Source organism: Rhamphochromis sp. 'chilingali' (genome assembly GCF_963969265.1).
Source record: "Rhamphochromis sp. 'chilingali' genome assembly, chromosome: 2".
In the NCBI taxonomy this organism is placed as follows: Eukaryota; Metazoa; Chordata; class Actinopteri; order Cichliformes; family Cichlidae; genus Rhamphochromis; species Rhamphochromis sp. 'chilingali'.
The window spans coordinates 46,361,459-46,381,214 of NC_137930.1; the positions used below are offsets into that span (position 1 = coordinate 46,361,459).

The following is a 19,756-nucleotide window of genomic DNA, read 5'->3' on the forward strand; positions in this document are numbered from 1 at the left end:
AATATCCTGTCTCAGAGTGATGCTGAAAAACTAGTTCATGCATTTATTACTTCCAGGCTGGACTACTGTAATTCATTATTATCAGGATGTCCAAAAAACTCACTGAAAAGCCTTCAGTTTATCCAAAATGCTGCAGCAAGAGTCCTGACAGGGACTAGAAAGAGAGAGCATATTTCTCCTGTTTTGGCTTCCCTTCATTGGCTTCCTGTTAAATCCAGAATTGAATTCAAAATCCTGCTCCTCACATACAAGGTCTTAAATAATCAGGCCCCATCTTATCTTAATGACCTTGTAGTACCATATCACCCTATTAGAGCACTTCGCTCTCGCTCTGCAGGCCTACTTGTTGTTCCTAGAGTATTTAAAAGTAGAATGGGAGGCAGAGCCTTCAGTTTTCAGGCCCCTCTTCTGTGGAACCAGCTTCCAGTTTGGATTCAGTAGACAGACACTATCTCTACTTTTAAGATTAGACTTAAAACTTTCCTTTTTGCTAAAGCATATAGTTAGGGCTGGACCAGGTGATCCTGAATCTCACTTCTCGCTGTCGCCAAAGTGCTTGCTCATAGGGGATCATTTGATTGTTGGGTTTTTCTCTGTATGTATTATTGTGGGGTCGACCGTACAATATAAAGCGCCTCGAGGCGATTGTTGTTCTGATTTGGCGCTGTATAAATAAAATTGAATTGAATTGAACTGAATTCAATTTAGAGGTCTTCCTTTTACTCAGCACACAAATCATCATCATTATCTTTGGATCTGTAGACTGAGCAGCCAACTGTTTCCACCCCCTGAAGCTACTTTGCTATTCCATTGAATAATGTTTATACAGTAGTCATCAAGAACCAGTGTAATCCTCTGCTGTTGCTGTCATAAAGTCATAAAGTGAAAAGAAGTGCTTCTTTTCACTTTATGACTTACCTAACTAGAAAAAGCTGAATCAGTGACATTTACCATAACACATAACACCACAAATCCACTGCACCCAATCCCCAGAAGGTTAACCCAGACTTATCAGCTCTGTTAATTAGCCTCAGGTGCTAGTTCTTTGTATTCTGTACTTATGTATTTTTTAATATATTTTTTGTGAAATGTAGATCTACATAACCACTCTGAAAAAATCAACCAGTGGAAAAACTTTTTAAAAGATCAATTTCCTCTAGAAAAAAAAATCAAAAACAAAATCTCCCAGTCCTTTAATCACCTTTCTATAATCCTCTGATTTGCAGTAGCCTACATCAGCAGATCAACTGGGGTGACAACTACTGAGTTCTGTGATGATGCACCTGAAATACTGTGGGTGGATTTCACACTAGCCACCAGGGCAACACAGGACATAAACGTGGGTGGTGTTTCCAAGTGCATGATTTTCTTCTCAGAGAATAGAACAACTTTATAGAGAAAAAAGAAAGGGAAAAAAACGAAGGCAACGGTAAACCTATCATCTCCGAGATAACGCCCGAATTTCAGGTTATGCAACCTTAAACCACATATTTCCTCTTAGTCGCTCAAACTTCTCCTACATTCTGACAAGTTAATACTTGGTCTGAAATATTCTGCAAACAGTCAAAGTGAAAATCTTTGAGACCACATTTCAGAAAATGACATTTTATGCCACCTCCGTGTAATAGGAAAATAAATGTGAGTATCCAGATGACTGCCTTTATACCTGTTTTTAGTCGTCATGCTTTTAGGTATGAAGCTCAATTCACTTCATGGACGACATACAGTTTAGTTTGATCTCAAGATTCCAATTTAAATATATAATGAATCTCTGATCCATATTACACCTTGGCATACATTTACTGTAGACCTAACTGGACCCATGACGGCAGGTGTTACTCCCTGTAATATAATATTCATTGTTTTCATTCATTTAGTTTGCTGACATAATGGTATTATCTAAATATATCTTAAATAAAAAGCATGACAAAACAATATTTCTGTCTGATTTCTCTCTCGTCGAGGATGTATGTAAATTTCATCGCACCGCTCTGGGAGGTCGAATGGTGGATGTCGCTCAAAACGACGACCTTGAACCAGAAACCTTGCTATCTGCACGCCATGCCCCCTAAATTCAGTCTGTATTTTTTTTAAATAAATTGCAAAAAATAAAAAAATACATGTACGATCCAAATACATATCCAGTCAGAGAAAATCCGCGTTTATAAACAGAGGCACATTGCTTTTTTGTCCTTAAGCCAGCCCCTTTCTGCCGGATTAGTAGTAGTGGAGTGTACCAAGTGGCAAACGGGGGGAGGAAGAGGGTACAAATATGCTTATTTCAACTAAATAGGAACGGTGTAAGCATGCGTGGCGTGTAGTGTGACATAGATATGTGATATAAGCTATATAAAGTTAAATATTAAGTAAATAAAGAGTTGCCTACTGACGGTCACGAGTGAGTTGGAGGCGGAGAAACCCCCCCACCCATTCCGCCCCCCTCCTTTCCTTTCTGAGCGGCGCTCTACTGTGTGAGCCAGACAAGTGAAGCGCAGGAGACCGAAGCGCCGCTCTACACACCGGCTGAGATACAAACTGGTGATAATGTCTTCCCCGTGCATGTGCTCTCACAATTTCATTCCTTGAGACGAGTCATTTCAGAAGATTGCTATTCCGCGAAGGTGAGTACCATCCTCGGCATCTCCAGCAGGGATAAACAGGCTGATGGTAAAGGCAAGGCGTGATACATTGAGAGTATAGGGTGGATTGAGGTACCCTGATGTGGATGACCGATGAATGATGAAACACTCCTCAGCGATGACATGACGGCTGTGAGCGGGAGGGAGGAAATGAATTAACGAGGACAACGCCACATGGCACTAGTGACACCGGTTGGGTTGATAATACATTTTCTTCTATTTTTTAATCTATTGCTTCATCCGCTTTGGTGTGTCATGTTAACCCAACAGGCCGAGCCATGTGCATACAAAAAAAGATACCACAGAATGAGTCATTCTCCTTCTAGACGCACTCATATGTTTAATATTTGTAATAAGTGCTCTGCTATTAAACGATTAATATGAACAGAGGCGAGGCTTGCGCAGCATCGTTGCTCGTTTTTGGACGCCGCGTTGTGCTCACTGCATTATGAAACGATGGCCTTTGCCTCATTCAAACCAGGCTAATCTGGAAGCACTGAAAGAAATCTATTAATCTCTTAATCCTCTGTGTGGTGAAAGGCGGGAGACACGCAGTGCTTCGTGGTCGCAACGCCCCTCGTCGTGCTGGGGATATTTTTTGCGCCTCTGACAGTTTAAATGAAAATGTTCGAGGATGGATTTGAGCTTGATGTGAAGCCTCCCTGAAAGGATGCTCACATTTAGGAGTCAAGGATGCTGCGCACCTTAATCAGCCTTTAGGTGGTCGGCACACCCTTGATTCTCTTCCAGTGCTGCCGGTACTAAGCGTCATTAAATGTTAATGCACCGTGATGAAGCTCTTTTATAGGAGAGAAAAGTGTAATTTGGGAAGCTCATATGCTTTTATATTTGAGGGCTTTCCCCATCAGGTAAAAGGAGGGAATGTTTGGGTTTGTATGCAAATCGCTTTGCCTGTTCAATTATTCAGGGGGCTTGAAACGGGATAGCCTCTGTATCCCAGTGTGTCACTGTCCTAGGCAGCGTGCTCAACCAGCTAAATGCTCCAGGCCCATTTTTTTGGTCCAGAACAAGCACTGAGAATAAAATCCCATTCACTGATTTCGGTGCCCTTTCCAGTCATGTGATATCCATGTGAGGAATAAATCAGCATCCCTCAGATGGAGAAGTAATTCTCTCTACAGTGTAAATTCGAGTAAGATGCTGAGGGATAAGGAGTAAGGTTAAAAAAGTAGTTTATTTCATGTGAAATATATAAATGGAGTCAAACTGAAATCAAATCACCCAAAGGTAAACCAAATAAAGGTTTACCTTTGGGTTTAGTTAGTTTAGTAAGTTCATTTCTGGTCATCTCTTGTCAAAGTTATTTTCGCATTTTAGGAAGGAAATAAGTACCTGAAACTATGTAAAAAATAAAGACAGGTTTTCACTTTCATTGGCTGTTTACCCTTTGCTGTGTTCCTATCTCTCCCCCGCAGATATATGGTGATAATGAGGAAATAAACCTCTACAAACTTTGTCAAAGCCCGCTGGCCGTTGAACCCAGAATACTTTCAAACTTGTGCCGTTGCGCAGAGTTCTTTTCACACGCCGGCTCTGTCCCACCAGCCCTCCAGCCAAGAAGACGTTCCACCCTTTCGCCCTTGTTTGCTTTATCAAATGCCCAAAAACAGCAAGGCCGTCAAGAGAGAGCTTGACGACGATGTCACGGAGTCTGTCAGAGATCTGCTTTCCAACGAGGACGCCTGTGATGATTCCTTCAAGAAGAGCTCGCTGATCGTCAACAACCATGAAGGCGAAGGGAAAGAGTGCGATGTGGAGGAAGGAGGGTCAGATGCCGAGGAGGAGGAACGACCGGCCTGGAACAGCAAGCTCCAGTACATCCTGGCCCAGGTTGGCTTCTCTGTAGGCCTGGGCAACGTCTGGAGATTCCCCTACCTGTGTCAGAAGAATGGGGGGGGTGAGTCTCAGCTAGCATCACACACACATAGTAAGAGCGTATAACTGATGGGTAGCACCATGTTAAGCATGATAACAAAAGGAACAAAGGCCAAGACACAAGGGGACAAAAGGAGTTCCGTGTTTTCCGTGGTAATTAAAAGTGTTCGTAGATCCGGGATGTGATATTCTTGGGTAGAAGCCAAGTCTAGCATCTACATGTGCATGTTTTTACAGAGGATAAAAAATAGTTAAAGAAGATGTGTTTGATTTGGTTGTTTTTTTGTTCATCCTTGCTGAGAAACCAGAAGTATCACCTTCCACTTTTGTTTCTTTGCAGACACTCCGAATGGGCTTTAAATGGCGTCATGACTTCATGAAATTACCATTTTACAGTGAACGTGTTGTACTCTGTGTTTACCATGTGGGTGCAGAGTCCCGTGATGTGTCCATCAAAACTAGACTCGGCTGTGAGCTTCACCGCAGACAGAATGTTAATGCGACTGCCTTGTTACGTCTGTGATTTCATAGAACATACAAGAGCAAATAACCAAACACAGAACCTCTGACACTGCTTTCAACATACAGGAAATAATTCTAAGAAGAGCGTGATGCTTCGGATTATAGTTTATGATAACCACGTTTCCTACAATGCGGTCTGCTCTACTTGATTGACTCCTCGCAGACAATTGTTGTGTCTCTAGTCTAACGTGTGTATGTGTGTGTGTCCTGATAAGGTGTTGCATGGAGATTATGTAAAGCTACTGAGTGTCTCTGGAAAGCTGATTAAATAAACAGGTTGGCCAGACAGGATAGAAACTCCGTCCAGGTTTATTACTACACTGAAGATCTGAATGATCTGTGTAGACTCGGGGCAAACAACATTTCCCCAAACTAGGAAAAGTAATCCTCATCATGATCATAAATGGCTATTAATATATAAGTTAATAAAAAATCATGTGTTAGGCAAATTACATTAGTTATTAATGTGCTATTATGTGAAAAACACCTCATAATTGCTTGCTTGTTAGGGACTATGATAACTTGTGAGTGCATGTAGAGTTAAAGAGTAATGACGTCCACTCTCTGAGTAGAAAGAAAGCGTTTTGCACAGGTCAAACCCAGGACTTTAACCTGGGAGACTGGGGTTTGTGCCCAACACTATACACAACTCCAGGTTTAAAAAAGAGGGGGAAATGTAAGTTTTCTGCAGTTTATTAAAAGGAAAATTTGAATATTAATTCCTCAAGTCGCTCCCACTTCTGAGTCACAGGTAGGTGGTTTAGGGGGAGGTCAGTAGATGCAGAATCTTTGAGAAATGTGTGGTTGATGAAGACGTGTCACTACAGTGGAGTCTGAAATACTCCACTGTAGTGACACGTCTTCAGAAAAAGAGGCCCGGCTCTTTATTGGTATAGAATACCACCTTGAATCATGTTCTTAGAAGTGTGTATATAATTGGCATGAGATAGTGTGCATGTGTGCTCAGGGACGTTCAGAAAAATTACCACCTCTCACAGACTGTCATGCTTTCAGGTCTGTTTTAAACGGCTCTGGTCACCCTGCTGTGTTCCACTGTAATTAGATTAAAATGGGGGCTGAAACCGGTGTGTGTGCGTGCGTGTGTGTGTGTGTTATATTGTTATGTCTGTGAGGACCAGTGAGTGAGTTTTGAACCCACTTGGGAGCAGAAGCTTTAGTAGAGGAAAGGGTCTTTTGCTCATCTTTCTCTTTTAGCTCTGAACATCAAATTTAGAGGACAACATTTTTTCTTTTATGTTCTGCACCAACCAAATGTGTATTATAAAATAGAACAGCTATCACCATCTTGTTTTTTGAGCCAGAACTAATCATAATTTGATTAGTAGGTGGAGTGCTAACTTAGCAGCTAACGCTAGCAAGTTTGGTTAGCAAGGTACATTCAGAGACTATATTTTTATGTATCTGCTAATTAGTGCTAATAAACAAATTACAGATGAAATTCTATCATTTTGTTTAGAAAGGTAAGGTGCCATTTGATTTCTGTGTCTACAGGCTGTTGGTAGAATTAGCTGAGCAGAAATCCAGAGTTGAATTAGCTTAGGTGACGCTAACTGACCATTAGCAAATGAGATGGTACCTACCTGTCACTAAAAACAGACAGCTAACTCATAAAAGCATAAATATAAGCCTCTATTAAATGTAAACAGGTAAGTTCTAAAAACCCTTTGTATAGCAATTCTGTGTGTCTTTATGACTTTTGCAGTCTGTTTTCATTTCTCACCTTCCCTTTGGAGATCATGTACACAATGTTCCAGGAACACTTTCAAGCCCAGTGTTAGGCTTATATATACAAGCAGGGAAAATGCATGTAGTCAGCTTGTGTTTTGCCTTTTAGCTCTAGTAAATCATAAATCAAGTCAAACAGATTTAGTGGTGGATAGATTGTTAGGTATTTCTAGTAGTGTGTAATAATGCAAGTAATCCATATCTCTTGGTACCGAACAGGAAGTGAATTGCTGCGTGTCTGATAACTGGCTAAACCAGATATTTGATTTCACTTACTGCTGGGACTGAGGAGGACTGTGAAACGTTTTTAAAGAAGGAAAAAACAAAAGCTGCACTCTTGTTGGGCTGTTTGCTTTCTCAAAGTGCCATCAAAGTGTCTGAATATCCCAGGGAGACTGTTGAAGTTCTTAAAAGACAATGGAGACCAGAGGGAGGGTTTTGATGTTGTCAAAGCCCAAAATAAACTGCGTATTCTGTAGCGGAATTAGATATTATATTAATAGAAATTACTAAGTATGTTGTACACACACATGTGTAAAAAGCATAGAAACACACACATATTAATTTCTCGTGTGTGACCACTCCCATTAAGGGAGGACTCAGGAAAGGATGTGAATGAATGTCCTGCCAGATAAAACAATGAGCTCTGTTGCAAAAGAGATGAAACCAGTTTTTAAAATAATAAACCCATTGCGGTGCGGCACTGTTGTCAATGACTCACAGCAAGCCTCACACTACGCCGACTCACCAGTGTTTACGTTTGATGTGGCTCAGACTTATGATTGGTACCGTGTCACAGAGGGGGCTTTTCTCTTCTTCTTCGTTGCTTTAGTTGCACCCTGGAAATGATGCAATTGATTTTAATATATATCAGTGGTTGAGGGCAGACAGGAAGTTTCATTTCACGTGCGAAAAAGCGAAACAACCCCACAGGAGCACAGTTCCTTTCCGTTTCCTCTCAGGAAAATAAAACGGCTCATTATTTCCAAAATCTAGCTTTGGGTTCTCTTTTTGTCCTGAAGTTGTTGTGCGCTTGGCAGTCTCGGTGCTCACAGGAGATGCGGCATCCTGTATTTTACCGTACCACACTATTACACCAGTTAATGTTGGTTATTCACCCAGAAACCTTAATTCTAGAGAGAAATGCTATATTTGCCACTGTAATTTAGGTAATTTTAGACTTCAGTATCTTTTCTGGTTTCCATAATGATTTGATTGCACTATTGTACGCTCCATAGGGCCCTGTTAGGTAGAAGCCCATCAAGGCAGCACGTGTGTGTAGTCGTTTGGATCTGATTGTGTGTTTAATTTGCTGTTTAGGTGAATGTGTCACCATCAGGGAGATGTTATGTTGTTGTATAGTTAAAGTTTAGAAAACAGCTGTCTGTTGGTGTGATTTTCTAGCCAGAATGGGGCAAAGGGTAAGATTTTAAAAAGCTGATGTTTAAGTGTTGTCACCACATGTTTGTTAACTGCTTTCAGGAACTCAAATGTTAGTGCCTCACTGTTATGTGATTTGACAGTTTACTCTTCTTTTTGCATCCTTCATTTAACCTGCTCTTCATATTGTTTTGATTGGCAGGAGCATATCTGGTGCCCTATCTCATCCTGCTCATATTGATTGGGATTCCGCTGTTCTTCCTGGAGCTTGCGGTGGGACAGCGAATCCGTAGGGGCAGCATCGGTGTGTGGAACTACATCAGCCCTCGGCTGGGGGGGATTGGCTTTGCCAGCTGTGTGGTGAGTGAGACACAGGGGTCCTGTCTGAACATGGTTAAAACATTGTGTATAAACAGTATGGTGGTATATTAGCATACTGTTGGTTATATTGATTCTCACACTGAGCTGTTAAGTCACTGCAGGTAGGGAAAAATATGGAGTGACAATAATTTGAAGAAAAGGAAAATTGTGGGGTGGGGAGTCTTTACTAATTTAGCCTCTATTTTGTGGCTAAATGTTGTGTTTCACACTGTTTATGATTTCAGTTGTGTGTCTGAAGTTGACTTTGTTCTCTCGCCTGTAGGTGTGCTTCTTTGTGGCTCTCTACTACAATGTCATCATCAGCTGGAGCCTCTTCTACTTCTCCCAGTCCTTCCAGCAACCTCTGCCATGGCACGAGTGCCCCCTCGTGAAGAACAAGACCAGTACATGTAAGACGCAATTTAGTAACGGCAGTATTCGGCAGGCTTCTTAAGGTCTTTGTGCCGCTTGGAAATGATCTTCAGTAAATACGTCCATGATGAGCGCTATGTTTTTTGTCCATAGATGTGGTGCCAGAGTGTGAGAAAAGCTCAGCAACCACCTACTACTGGTACCGCGAGGCCCTGGACATCTCTGACAGCATCTCTGAGAGCGGAGGGCTGAATTGGAAGATGACCGTGTGTCTGCTGGTTGCCTGGTCCATGGTTTGCCTTGCCATGATCAAGGGAATCCAGTCTTCTGGGAAGGTACGCATAATTTAAAACAGTTAATTTAAGATAGGGAGAAAAGATACCACAGATGGAACAAAACAGGAAGAAATCAGCACCTGCTAGGACTCTTGCACTGTGGAAAATGGAGAATAGTAAGCGAAACAAAAGGATTGTGCTTGCAGAATGTTTTGGAAAGTCTTTTCACACACAATTAGCTCTCTTCAACAGGCACTGACCGCAGTAATGTGCCTTGACAAATTTTTCTAATGATACAGCCTGAAATATGATTTTCAGAGCCCATGTGATCTTTTGTAGGATTTCTGGCTTAGCTGACTTTAGCTTAGTGTAACAAAGCTGACAGTAGCGTGACCAGCATCCGGAAGGATTAGCCCCTGGATAAAGGTTGTCATTTGCTTGTTCCTCGCTTTCTTTTAACAGGTGATCGTTATCATTCCACACTTTCACTATCATATGACAAGTATTAGCTGGTGTACTCTTGGGGTCAGAGTCAAGCCTCTGCTAACTGTGCTGTACAAATAGTCCCAAAACGAGCTTTGATGTTGTGCGAGTTATAAACTGGGTGTAGGGTCAAAATTAATACGGTAGATGTGAACGATATTTTTTTTATGTAGTGGAGTAAGGCCTTTTAGTGAAGGCCTATTAAGTTGACTCAACCTCAGACTTTCTTATCACGCTCTGCAGTCTTATTGGGCTTTTGAGCCTCTTTTAGGTCATTGTTTTTGGTTTTACAGCACTTTTATTAAGTGCTGCAATCTCACCTTCATTCACCAACATCTGCAGGCAGCAAAAAGACTTTGGCAAACCCAGCGGCTCATTTAGAGTATTCTGATTACAGTCTTACTGTATCTTATTAGACTATAAGTGATGGGATCTAGCAAGCAATTTTTAATTAAAGATGAGTTCATTTAAAATATAATGAAATCAGATAAAGATAAGGACTACAAACAAACTCAGGTATGAAAATATTGGTAAATTGCTGGTTTCTGTGTGAAACATTCGTGCTTGCAGTTTGCGCTCACATTTGTGCTTACACACTGTTAGCAAATGAGAGCCATTGTTCTCAGGTCCCCCCAAGTCTTATCCCAGCGAGTAGCAGCAGTCTACTGCATGCTTGGCTTTGCATTCCCCCCAGCAGAGACGCACAAAACAAGATGGATGCCGTGTCCAGCAGAAGTCCTTTAATCTTGGACCGCTGTCGGCGGTGATTTGCAACGCTGGTCTCTTTTCTGCTGTCTGCCACACCCTGCTGCCTGGCAAGAATTCTCACCTATAAATACAATCAGTGTTTCACTAGTGCTGCGTCATCGGAGGGGATTTATGCATTAGCACAAAACAGTCAGACCCTTATACTGTTATCAATGAAATAAAATAAATTACAGAAAGAAACACATAAATACTCATTTTTGGAGGTAATCAGGGCCACCCAAGCTGTCAGTTAGTTGTACAGTTTGAGCCAGATGGCTGTCCTACAACCACCAGCTGGGTCTGAAAGGCCCTTTTTAGTTGTCCAGCACAGAGACTGTGCACAAACTTTCCCTCCGAGGAGCCAGCTAAGTGTCTTAGAAGTTTAATCAGCGGCACATGATACAAAAGAATATTAATGCCCTCTCTGCTAATGTTCACACAAAAGACTTGTCCGAGGAATATCCCTGCCACAATCTGCGTCTCTGCCCCATTTGTGTGTGTGTGTGTGTGTGTGTGTGTGTGTGTGTGTGTGTGTGTGTGTGTGTGTGTGTGTGTGTGTGTGTGTGTGTGTGTGTGGGCATGAAAGGGATCTAAACCTTTGGTTACCATGGTTATACACACTCTTTTGGCTTGACTTGATTGTCAAGAGCGTGGTGAAAAAAAGAGATGATAAAAGATAGACTTGAACTGATAAAATAACAGAACTTTGAAAGCTTTTGTTTTCTTATACTTTTATGGCAACGTATGTGTCACGTTTTAAATGTTAAATGTTAAGATTACTGATAAATCTTGTTTAAAAAAATTACTTTATTACTTTACAGTCAGGCTTTCTTGTAATGACGTCAGAGAAATTTATCAGTTCATGTAGAGAACAGTGAAGTTCCCAGAACTTAACCGTTGCAAGAAGAACCTTCTATCTGTAACAATACATGAGCCTTCAGAGAAAAACACCCCTTTTCAAAGACCATAAGACTGAGGTTACAAAGGAGCAGCCTGCTTGGCTTTGTGACGACCAAGGCTGCATTTCAGTTCAGCAAAGTGCTAAAAAGAGTTACAGCTGAAAAAGAGGAGAAACCAACTGAAGAAATGAACTCAGCTTATCACATTGACTTTATGTAAGGGTTCTTCACTTGAGAAACATTTAACTCAATAAATGTATAAATATATTTGATTATATATGTTGCTTTAAATTCTATTTGGGTTCTCCTGAAATTTGAAACGTATCATATCACAAAAAAAAAACTTTGTGTCCGTGCTTTAAAAATGAAGGAAGGTAAACATTTGTGGTCTTTACATATTCTACAGGGACGTCCTGTATATATAATAAATATACTACTCAAAAAATAAATAGAGAGTTAAATAAACAAGAAGTTCATATTTTGTGAAATACATTTTCAATCTTAGTTTTAAATCCATCTCTCAGTACATTATCTTAATCTCTTAGAAAACCCAAACATCTTCTGTGGGTAGTTTTCCATTTCTTTTCACTGGTTTTTTTCAGTGGCAGAACACATTCCACCCCCTACCCCACCCACTCCCACCCCCACCTCCAATATATGCATGACATTATCATCAGTGTCACCATGGTGCAATTGACTGAAGTTGACCGAGCAATCGTGGCACGCACTGTTGCTACAGTCCTGCGTGTCCATGAGAGCACCATCTCTGATCTGATCGTTCATGGTAAAAATGTGAGTCGACAGAGACACCGAGATGAGGTCCTCCAACCTGTACTTTTGCACTTCTCGTGGCAGTGTCTGTCCCTCTGGCAGTTTCAGCCTCCACACTGCCAGAGCACCACAGGCCTTTCTGAATCAAGAGCATATCCAGACTTCCTTGACCAGTGTTTTTGTCCCAATATGTCTCCAACTGAGCATGCGTGGGACGTGCTGGGTCGATGTGTTTATTAGTGAAATCCACAACCAATGACCGTTGCGTAGCGGCAGGCTGATCCAGGAATGGTCAGCAATTCTTCAACAACAGATGCGGTCCGTGTGCAGATGGGCAACAGCTTGCATCTGCAGAGGAGGCTATACCTCGTACTAAATGATTGGCTATAAAATCTATTTAAAACACAAAACTTGCTTCTTGTTTGTTTTTTGTTTTTTTACTATTTTAAAATTAAAGCTTGAGGAGAAATTCATTAAATGCCAGAGACCTTGATTAAAGAGGACCTACCATGCTGTTCCATATTTTTATCTTACGGTATATATACACCGCTACAGTCATGAAACGTCATGGTAAAAATGGCCAATATTTTAAATAAGGAGATCGGTTTATCTGTAATTCCCGTGAAACCTTCCAGACTTCTCTGGTGCCCATTTCTGGGAAGTTTCTTCTGTCGTCGGCTGTTTATGATGTCAGGCAGAAGACAGCCAATCAGAAGAAAGTTAGCTGGAAGGCAGGCTGGCTATAAAGGGGAAGGACCTAGATAGTAATGTCTCTGAATCACTGACTGTGCTCATGACTCAATCCCAAACTATCTCCCGGTGTCTGCACCCACACCCTACAGGATCTGTAAACTATCTGGCTCAGGGTTTCATCCCGTTTATAGTCTTTAAGCGCCAACTTGTCTATCCGGTTAATGATATGTAGGTTTGAGGGGGAAGGGGCACTTAAGCCCACCCACAAATTAGTGTGATGTGATGCCACGATCACATAAAATAATAAATGTTCAGACTACATCCCTCAGCTGCAAACTGAAATTCTTCACGAGATGTTTGGTCCCTGCTTTGAATGCTTGAATAAATTCGATTTTAAAGAAAGTACAGCAATAGAAGAAAAACATGTTTTTACTTATTATCAGCTCTCAGCAGATCTTCACTCTCTTTTCTGAACAGTTTGATGTTCCTGTCAAACGACCACGATCAGCACCGCATAGAAAGTCAGGCAGTGAGATCACGCTGCATTTGTTTACTCATTTTAATTTGTTTGACAGTTTTTCCAAAGATACGTGCCCTGTGTGATGTGGAAAACACTTGCGTTTGCTTGCAGGTGATGTACTTCAGCTCCCTCTTCCCGTACGTTGTGCTGGTTTGCTTCCTGGTTCGGTCGCTCCTCCTGAAGGGCTCCATGGATGGGATCCGTCACATGTTCACACCCAAGGTAAAGATCCTCTCAAGTGTAGGATTACCTTTTTGTTATTATGATGTTTGGACTTGATGATGCTGTATAATTAAAGTATCATATATTTAAAAATACATCATTTCGAGCTAATTTTCCCTTTAATACTACACTTCAGAATGAAAGTATTTTACTTTATACTACAAAATCACCTTTTCACACATCACAAATGTTCTTATTGACAACATTAGCTTCTTCACTAACACAATGGTGTTTAAATATTAAATGCTCCTTATTTGTGTTCCTTGACTTCAGTAGTCGTTTGACTTCTGACAGCAAACAGAAAAAGAAGTAGAAAAGAAGTTTGAAACGCAGTGTTTGGAGCAGTATGTAGTACATTTTTTTCACATGAATATGACAGAAAATAAGGAAAAATATAATAGGTCTCCTTTAATGGATCGTATGATAGAACCATATAATACTGAACAGGATTGTTCGCATCATGAGTACTTTCATACTTTAATCCATTTAGATGATAGTACTGGCTTTATACTTAGACATGAGTTGAATAGTGCTCAGGTCAGAATGCCCTTATTTCTGCTTCTGTTTATTCACTGTTGAAATCGCTGTTGAATTAAACTGTGTCTGAACTCAAAAAGAACTCCGCACTGTGATAGGCTGGCTCCTCAGCAGCAACTGGCCAATGGCATGTCAGGCTGCAGATGAATGTCACCATGGAAACAGGAGTTACTGAGTTTTTACGTAACCATCCAAGTGCAGACACTGGCAGCAGTGCATGTCTGTGTTGCATGTCTTCTCGCCTCGTCGCTGACACTTGCGTTCTGCCACCATCTTTCATGTACCTGATACGTGTGCTCATGAATAAATATGTAAAAGGAATATTATGCAATTAATAAAACAAACACTGTTGGCTGTCAGCGAGAAGCTGTTGCGTTTGAATCGGCTGGCTTTCTGTGCAGAGATTGTGTCGTTATGGTTACATAGGTTCTCTCCAGGTGCAAAGAGGTGCATGTTTGGTTAATTGGTTATTCCAAATTGGCTGCAGCTGTTGATGTGAATGGTTAGCCCTTCAATAGACCGACAACCTCTCCAAGGATTACCTGGTCTCAGCTGAGATGGTCTCCAGCCTATCAGCAGAGTTGAAAACTTTAAAACATAACTTATGGTAGATGACAGTGATGTGGTGTTTTATGACACTCATCAGTCTGTTCTCCTCCCAGAAAAATTGCCAAAATGACTGAACATTTCTTTCACCAATATATATTATTTCCACAAGAAAGCAGTACAATCAGGTTTTTACAGAAATCACAAATATATGACTAAGAACTACATTAATCTTTCATTTACTTTGACAACATGTCAGCTATCATTGCCAGTTATTGCAAATGCTTGATTGAAGCTTCATCATTTGGTATATTTTGTGACGTTACATTGGGGATGTCATTGCACATCCATTTATATTGTAATAGGTGTTTAGAGCTAAGACTTAATTCAAATCTGTTCGTTTTCAGCTGGAGATCATGCTGGAGGCCAAGGTCTGGCGTGAGGCAGCCACGCAGGTCTTTTTCGCGCTGGGTCTCGGGTTCGGTGGCGTCATTGCCTTCTCCAGCTACAACAAGCGCGACAACAACTGCCACTTTGATGCCGTCTTGGTGTCTTTTATCAATTTCTTCACTTCTGTGCTGGCCACCCTGGTGGTGTTTGCCGTGTTGGGCTTCAAAGCCAATATCATGAACAGCAAATGTGTTGCAATGTGAGTATAAGACTCTTAACACCAACAGCAACGAGTCCATTGGTCCACTTGTTTCAGACAATACTTTTTCATACTTCAGTCTTTGAATGTGGTATTTCTGAAGATTGTTCAAGGATGATTGATGTTTAGCTTTTTGACCACCGTTTAAATCTCTTGAGAATTTAACAATCAGCAACTTTTTTCTTTTTTTTTAGGAACACCAACAAGATTTTAACATTGTTGGGGAGCGGCATCCTTGAGCAAAACCTTATTCCCCACCCCATGAACCTTACTCAGGTTAATCAAGTCAGTGGTGAGGACTACCATAAGATGATAGATCACATCAAAGGGGTTAAGCAGGATAAGTTCGAGTCACTGGGACTGGAATCCTGCAGCATCGAAGACGAGCTGAATAAGGTACATGGGGATAAAAGTTGTAAATGACTCCGTATTCAAGTCATTCCACGTGGCCGTATGTTATTTTAAAAGTCTATAACATTTTATTGAAGATGTTTATTTTCTTTCTTGTCAAGTGTTACCCACTTTGTGAGTGTTCAGAAAGATGGGTTTATTTGAAATTACATAAGTAAATAATTTAAGCTAACGGCTGCAAACAGAGCAAGTGGTATTCTTCCCAAGCCAACCTCAAACTTGCCTTTACCCACACCTTATCAGGTATAGACTATTAGCAGTTAAACCAAGACAACATCCAAAGACTCGAGAATTGACAAGGCAAGGAGGGTAAGGGTTGCAGAAGACAAAGAGTTAGACGTCTTTTACATATGTGGAATATGTGTAAAGACTGGAAAAAGGGATTGAAATAGGGAATGACCGAAGTACTTCTGGTAAGTATACTTGAACTCCAGAATTCATAAAAGTGGCAACACTTTGGGAAAGTTATCTTGCTGAAAACATTGGTATTATTTTTTTCACCATGGACCTTATACCTACAGTATTCCAAAACCTAATGGAAAAGCCCCCTTAGATTTTTGTTGGACCTCGTGGAAACCAGGATTGTGCTAACTTTTGGATCACCTACTGTAAAAGAAAAGCACATATTTCTGGCAACTCTGGTCAGGTTGGCAGTCTGTTTAGTCTTCATTAAAGACAACAAAAAGAACAAATTCAAAGCAACGAGGCCTCTAAAAGTAGCTAGTGCTACACTAGCTAGCTAGGACTTTGGTGCTGTGTTTTAACCTTTCCTTCTTTTCTCCCTGACAGGCAGTACAAGGCACAGGCTTGGCTTTCATTGCCTTTACAGAGGCCATGACCCACTTCCCAGCCTCACCGTTCTGGTCCGTCATGTTCTTCCTAATGCTGGTTAACCTCGGCCTCGGCAGCATGTTTGGCACCATTGAGGGTATCCTCACCCCGCTGATAGACACATTCAAAGTCCGAAAGGAGTTTCTTACAGGTTAGAAAGATCACATGACCTGTGTTTTATCCTAATGACCATATTTAAATCAGTCCAGCTCTGTAAAAGGAAATGTTTAGACATGCTGTGTATGAAGGATAAATGGAGGCAGTAATTCAGTCTTGCAAAAGTGGATGGAAGACGATTGCAGAAGACCCGTGCAGACTTGTTTTACTCAGACGTACATCTTGTAGGAAGCAGACTGTGGCTGACTATAGCTTTGAGTTACAACTGTCCCAAATAAACCATTGCCATTAAAAACACATTGATTTTATAATGCTTTATGTTTTCTTTCTACGAGAGAAGAGCTGCTATTTAAAGCTAAATGAGTTTGACTTTACCCAAAACCAAGCTACACCCTCAAAAATATAGTTTCAGAGAGATAAGTAATAATGTAAAAACACAAATTCGATTAATAACACATGGTGGCAAAGTGGCTGTCACACTCTCAGTGAAAAGATGTAGGTTGCTGAGCCGGTCTTTTTGAGTCAGATAGCTTAGAATGGATCCCGTTCCACTTATATATACTCCACTCCAAACTCTTCTTGTAAACTGGGGAATGATGACAGTATTGAGTTTAAGCTCCATCACACATGTAATATTTATGGAGTTTTCATTTGAGACCTTTAATGTATGTCAGTATGCACAGTGACGAACTACCTGCGATCTCTCCTGCAGTGGGATGTTGCGTGTTGGCCTTCTCCATCGGTCTCCTCTTTGTTCAGCGCTCAGGGAACTACTTTGTGACCATGTTTGATGACTACTCGGCTACTTTGCCTCTGCTCATAGTGGTCATACTGGAAAACGTGGCGATCGCCTGGTTCTATGGGATCGATAAGTAAGTTCACAATATACATCATCTCCATGTTTCCTTAATATTTACTCACTTACTGCTTATGCAGAAAAAAGCTTTTTAATGGCTCTTTAAGCCATTCATTTATAGTTTTTTCTTAATGTATTTTTTTCTGCCTAAGGCAAATGGCTGTAACAAAGACTACCTACCTACAGGGCTACAGACTGTACTTGTTCCTTACATAACTTCCACATTGTCTATTTTTGTGACACTTTTTTGTTTTAAACATAATTGTTTGAATGCAACTTTAATGGCAAAAATAAGAACCACATATATAAAGCCATCCGGTGTATAAAGCGAAAACAGGAAACTATTGTGAATTCTTCATCTGATCTCACCTCCTGCTGCTTTGCTCTGTTTTCAGATTCTTTGAAGACTTGAAGGACATGCTGGGCTTTACGCCGTACCGTTTCTACTATTACATGTGGAAGTACATCACACCCATCCTGCTAATGGTCCTCCTGTGCTCCAGCTTCATTCAGCTGATAATGACGCCGCCCAGCTATAGTGCCTGGATCCAGGAAGAGGTGAGTTAATGTCTCCGGCTGGGCTTCTGAAATCAGGGATCAATGTGGGTGGAAGTTTTCCTAAATAGTAAACCTGGAACGAGTAAAAAGCAAATTCAAGAGTTCAAAGAAATGGCAAGAAAGTAGAAAACGAGCCAGGCTTTTTGGCTGATAAACAGAGGTTTAGATATCCTTTAATCTGAGGAAAATCAACAGGATACATGTCTGCCACATAGACCTTCAAGCACCAGTGCTATTAGCTTGAAACCGCTATAAAGTGGAGCACAGGTCATACTAGACAAAGTGCATCCACAAGTATTATTGCTTTAGTTAGAAAAATAGCCTTCTATTAAAAATTATGTTAATAGAGTATTGATTGTCTAAAAAAGTATATATTCTACCAATCTAGTATCACATTACTTACATTACTTCTTCTGCTAACTTCTTTCACTATAACTCGTTGCTTTTCTTGTGTTTGCCCTCCAGGCCATAGAGAAAACCTTGCGCTTCCCTCCGTGGGGCATTGTGGTCTGCATCTCTCTGGTGGTGATGGCCATCCTGCCCGTGCCCGTGGTCTTTGGCCTACGCTACTTCAACATCATCAGTGAGAACACGAGTGGCCTTTCCACTGTTTCTTACAAGAAAGGCCGCATCATCAAGGAGACCGCCCGGCCAGAGGAAGACGACGACGCTAGCCTTATTCATGGAAAGTCTCCCAGCGAGGCTCCCTCGCCGATGCCTGGCAACAGCATCTACCGCAAGCAGAGCGGCAGCGGCGGCACTGATGTGGACACCGCACCTAATGGCCGTTATGGTATCGGTTACCTGATGGCTGACATGCCAGATATGCCTGAGTCAGACTTATAGACTGACAGTGATAGTATGCCCTTCCGCAGCCATAACGGGGGGCCACTTCTCCCCCCTCAACTCTCTGCGTGCGTTTAGTTAGCTGTATTGTCGCTGTACATTTCTCTTGTACCGTATTTTCTTTGTATATATTGTAACTGCTCTCTTATTTGTTGTCTCTGAACCTTATCTGCCAGTTTCAGAGTTTTGAACTAAGTCTAATTCTGTACTAAAAGAACCTAAAAAAATCTCCATGGGGAAAACGTTAGTCTGAGGCCAGGCTCATCTCATGTCTGTGAAACTGCACTAGTACAACTGTATCCCTTAAAAGAAGGTCTAGGAATAAACACCATCCTTGTCGAATCCTTCACCGATTTGCTTGTGTGCTTCCCAAACTCATCTCCATTTCCCTCCAGTCTTTGCTCCCTTTCTTTTTGGAGAGCCAAAGAGGCCTGCTTGAATACGAATCTCCAAGAGTCAGCCAGTTCAGGTGAGAGATGTAAGAGGTGGTCAGAAAGTACCAAGCTTAGCTGCAGTGTCAATGATGAAGTAATGTCGCGAGATTAGTTTTTCTTGGCACGAGTTTGGGTCGAAAGGATGGCCTTTGAAAGCCACTCCCTTGATTGTCTGCAAGAAAAGTGTGCCTAAGTTATTTATATTTGTTTATAGAATACACGATGGCCGTTGTATATTTAAAGTATTCTGTAAATATAATATAAATATTTTAAATATATTTATCTTGTTAGTTTGGATATCAAAACAGTGTTTTTAAGGTTCAGAAGTACTCTAATTCTTTAACCCATCTTTGTTTTTTTACTCTGTAAATATTTTCTTTTCCATCAAAAAGCTTCAATTTTAATGTCTTTTCCCTCTGATTAAAGCTTAAACATAACCACACACT

The 19,756-nt window shown here is 41.1% G+C and overlaps 1 protein-coding gene across 1 annotated transcript; it reads left to right on the plus strand.

Annotated features, from left to right (window-relative positions):
- Window positions 1-2,481: 2,481 nt before the first annotated feature.
- Window positions 2,482-19,727, plus strand: slc6a15 (solute carrier family 6 member 15). Its single transcript, XM_080907563.1, has 12 exons — window positions 2,482-2,621; window positions 4,076-4,557; window positions 8,386-8,543; window positions 8,827-8,953; window positions 9,069-9,250; window positions 13,415-13,525; window positions 15,016-15,257; window positions 15,452-15,653; window positions 16,458-16,650; window positions 17,329-17,488; window positions 17,868-18,030; window positions 18,496-19,727. The coding sequence occupies exons 2-12, from the start codon at window positions 4,257-4,259 to the stop codon at window positions 18,874-18,876; spliced, it is 2,220 nt and encodes a 739-aa protein (XP_080763689.1). The 5' UTR covers window positions 2,482-2,621; window positions 4,076-4,256; the 3' UTR covers window positions 18,877-19,727.
- The last annotated feature ends 29 nt before the right edge of the window (window positions 19,728-19,756 follow it).

Excerpts from the sequence above, each read along its gene's own strand:
- slc6a15 (XM_080907563.1), top strand. The coding sequence starts at position 4,257 with ATGCCCAAAAACAGCAAGGCCGTCAAGAGAGAGCTTGACGACGATGTC. Across the intron at positions 4,558-8,385 it reads GTGTCAGAAGAATGGGGGGG|GAGCATATCTGGTGCCCTAT; the intron begins GTGAGTCTCAGC and ends TTTGATTGGCAG. Across the intron at positions 16,651-17,328 it reads CCGAAAGGAGTTTCTTACAG|TGGGATGTTGCGTGTTGGCC; the intron begins GTTAGAAAGATC and ends TCTCTCCTGCAG.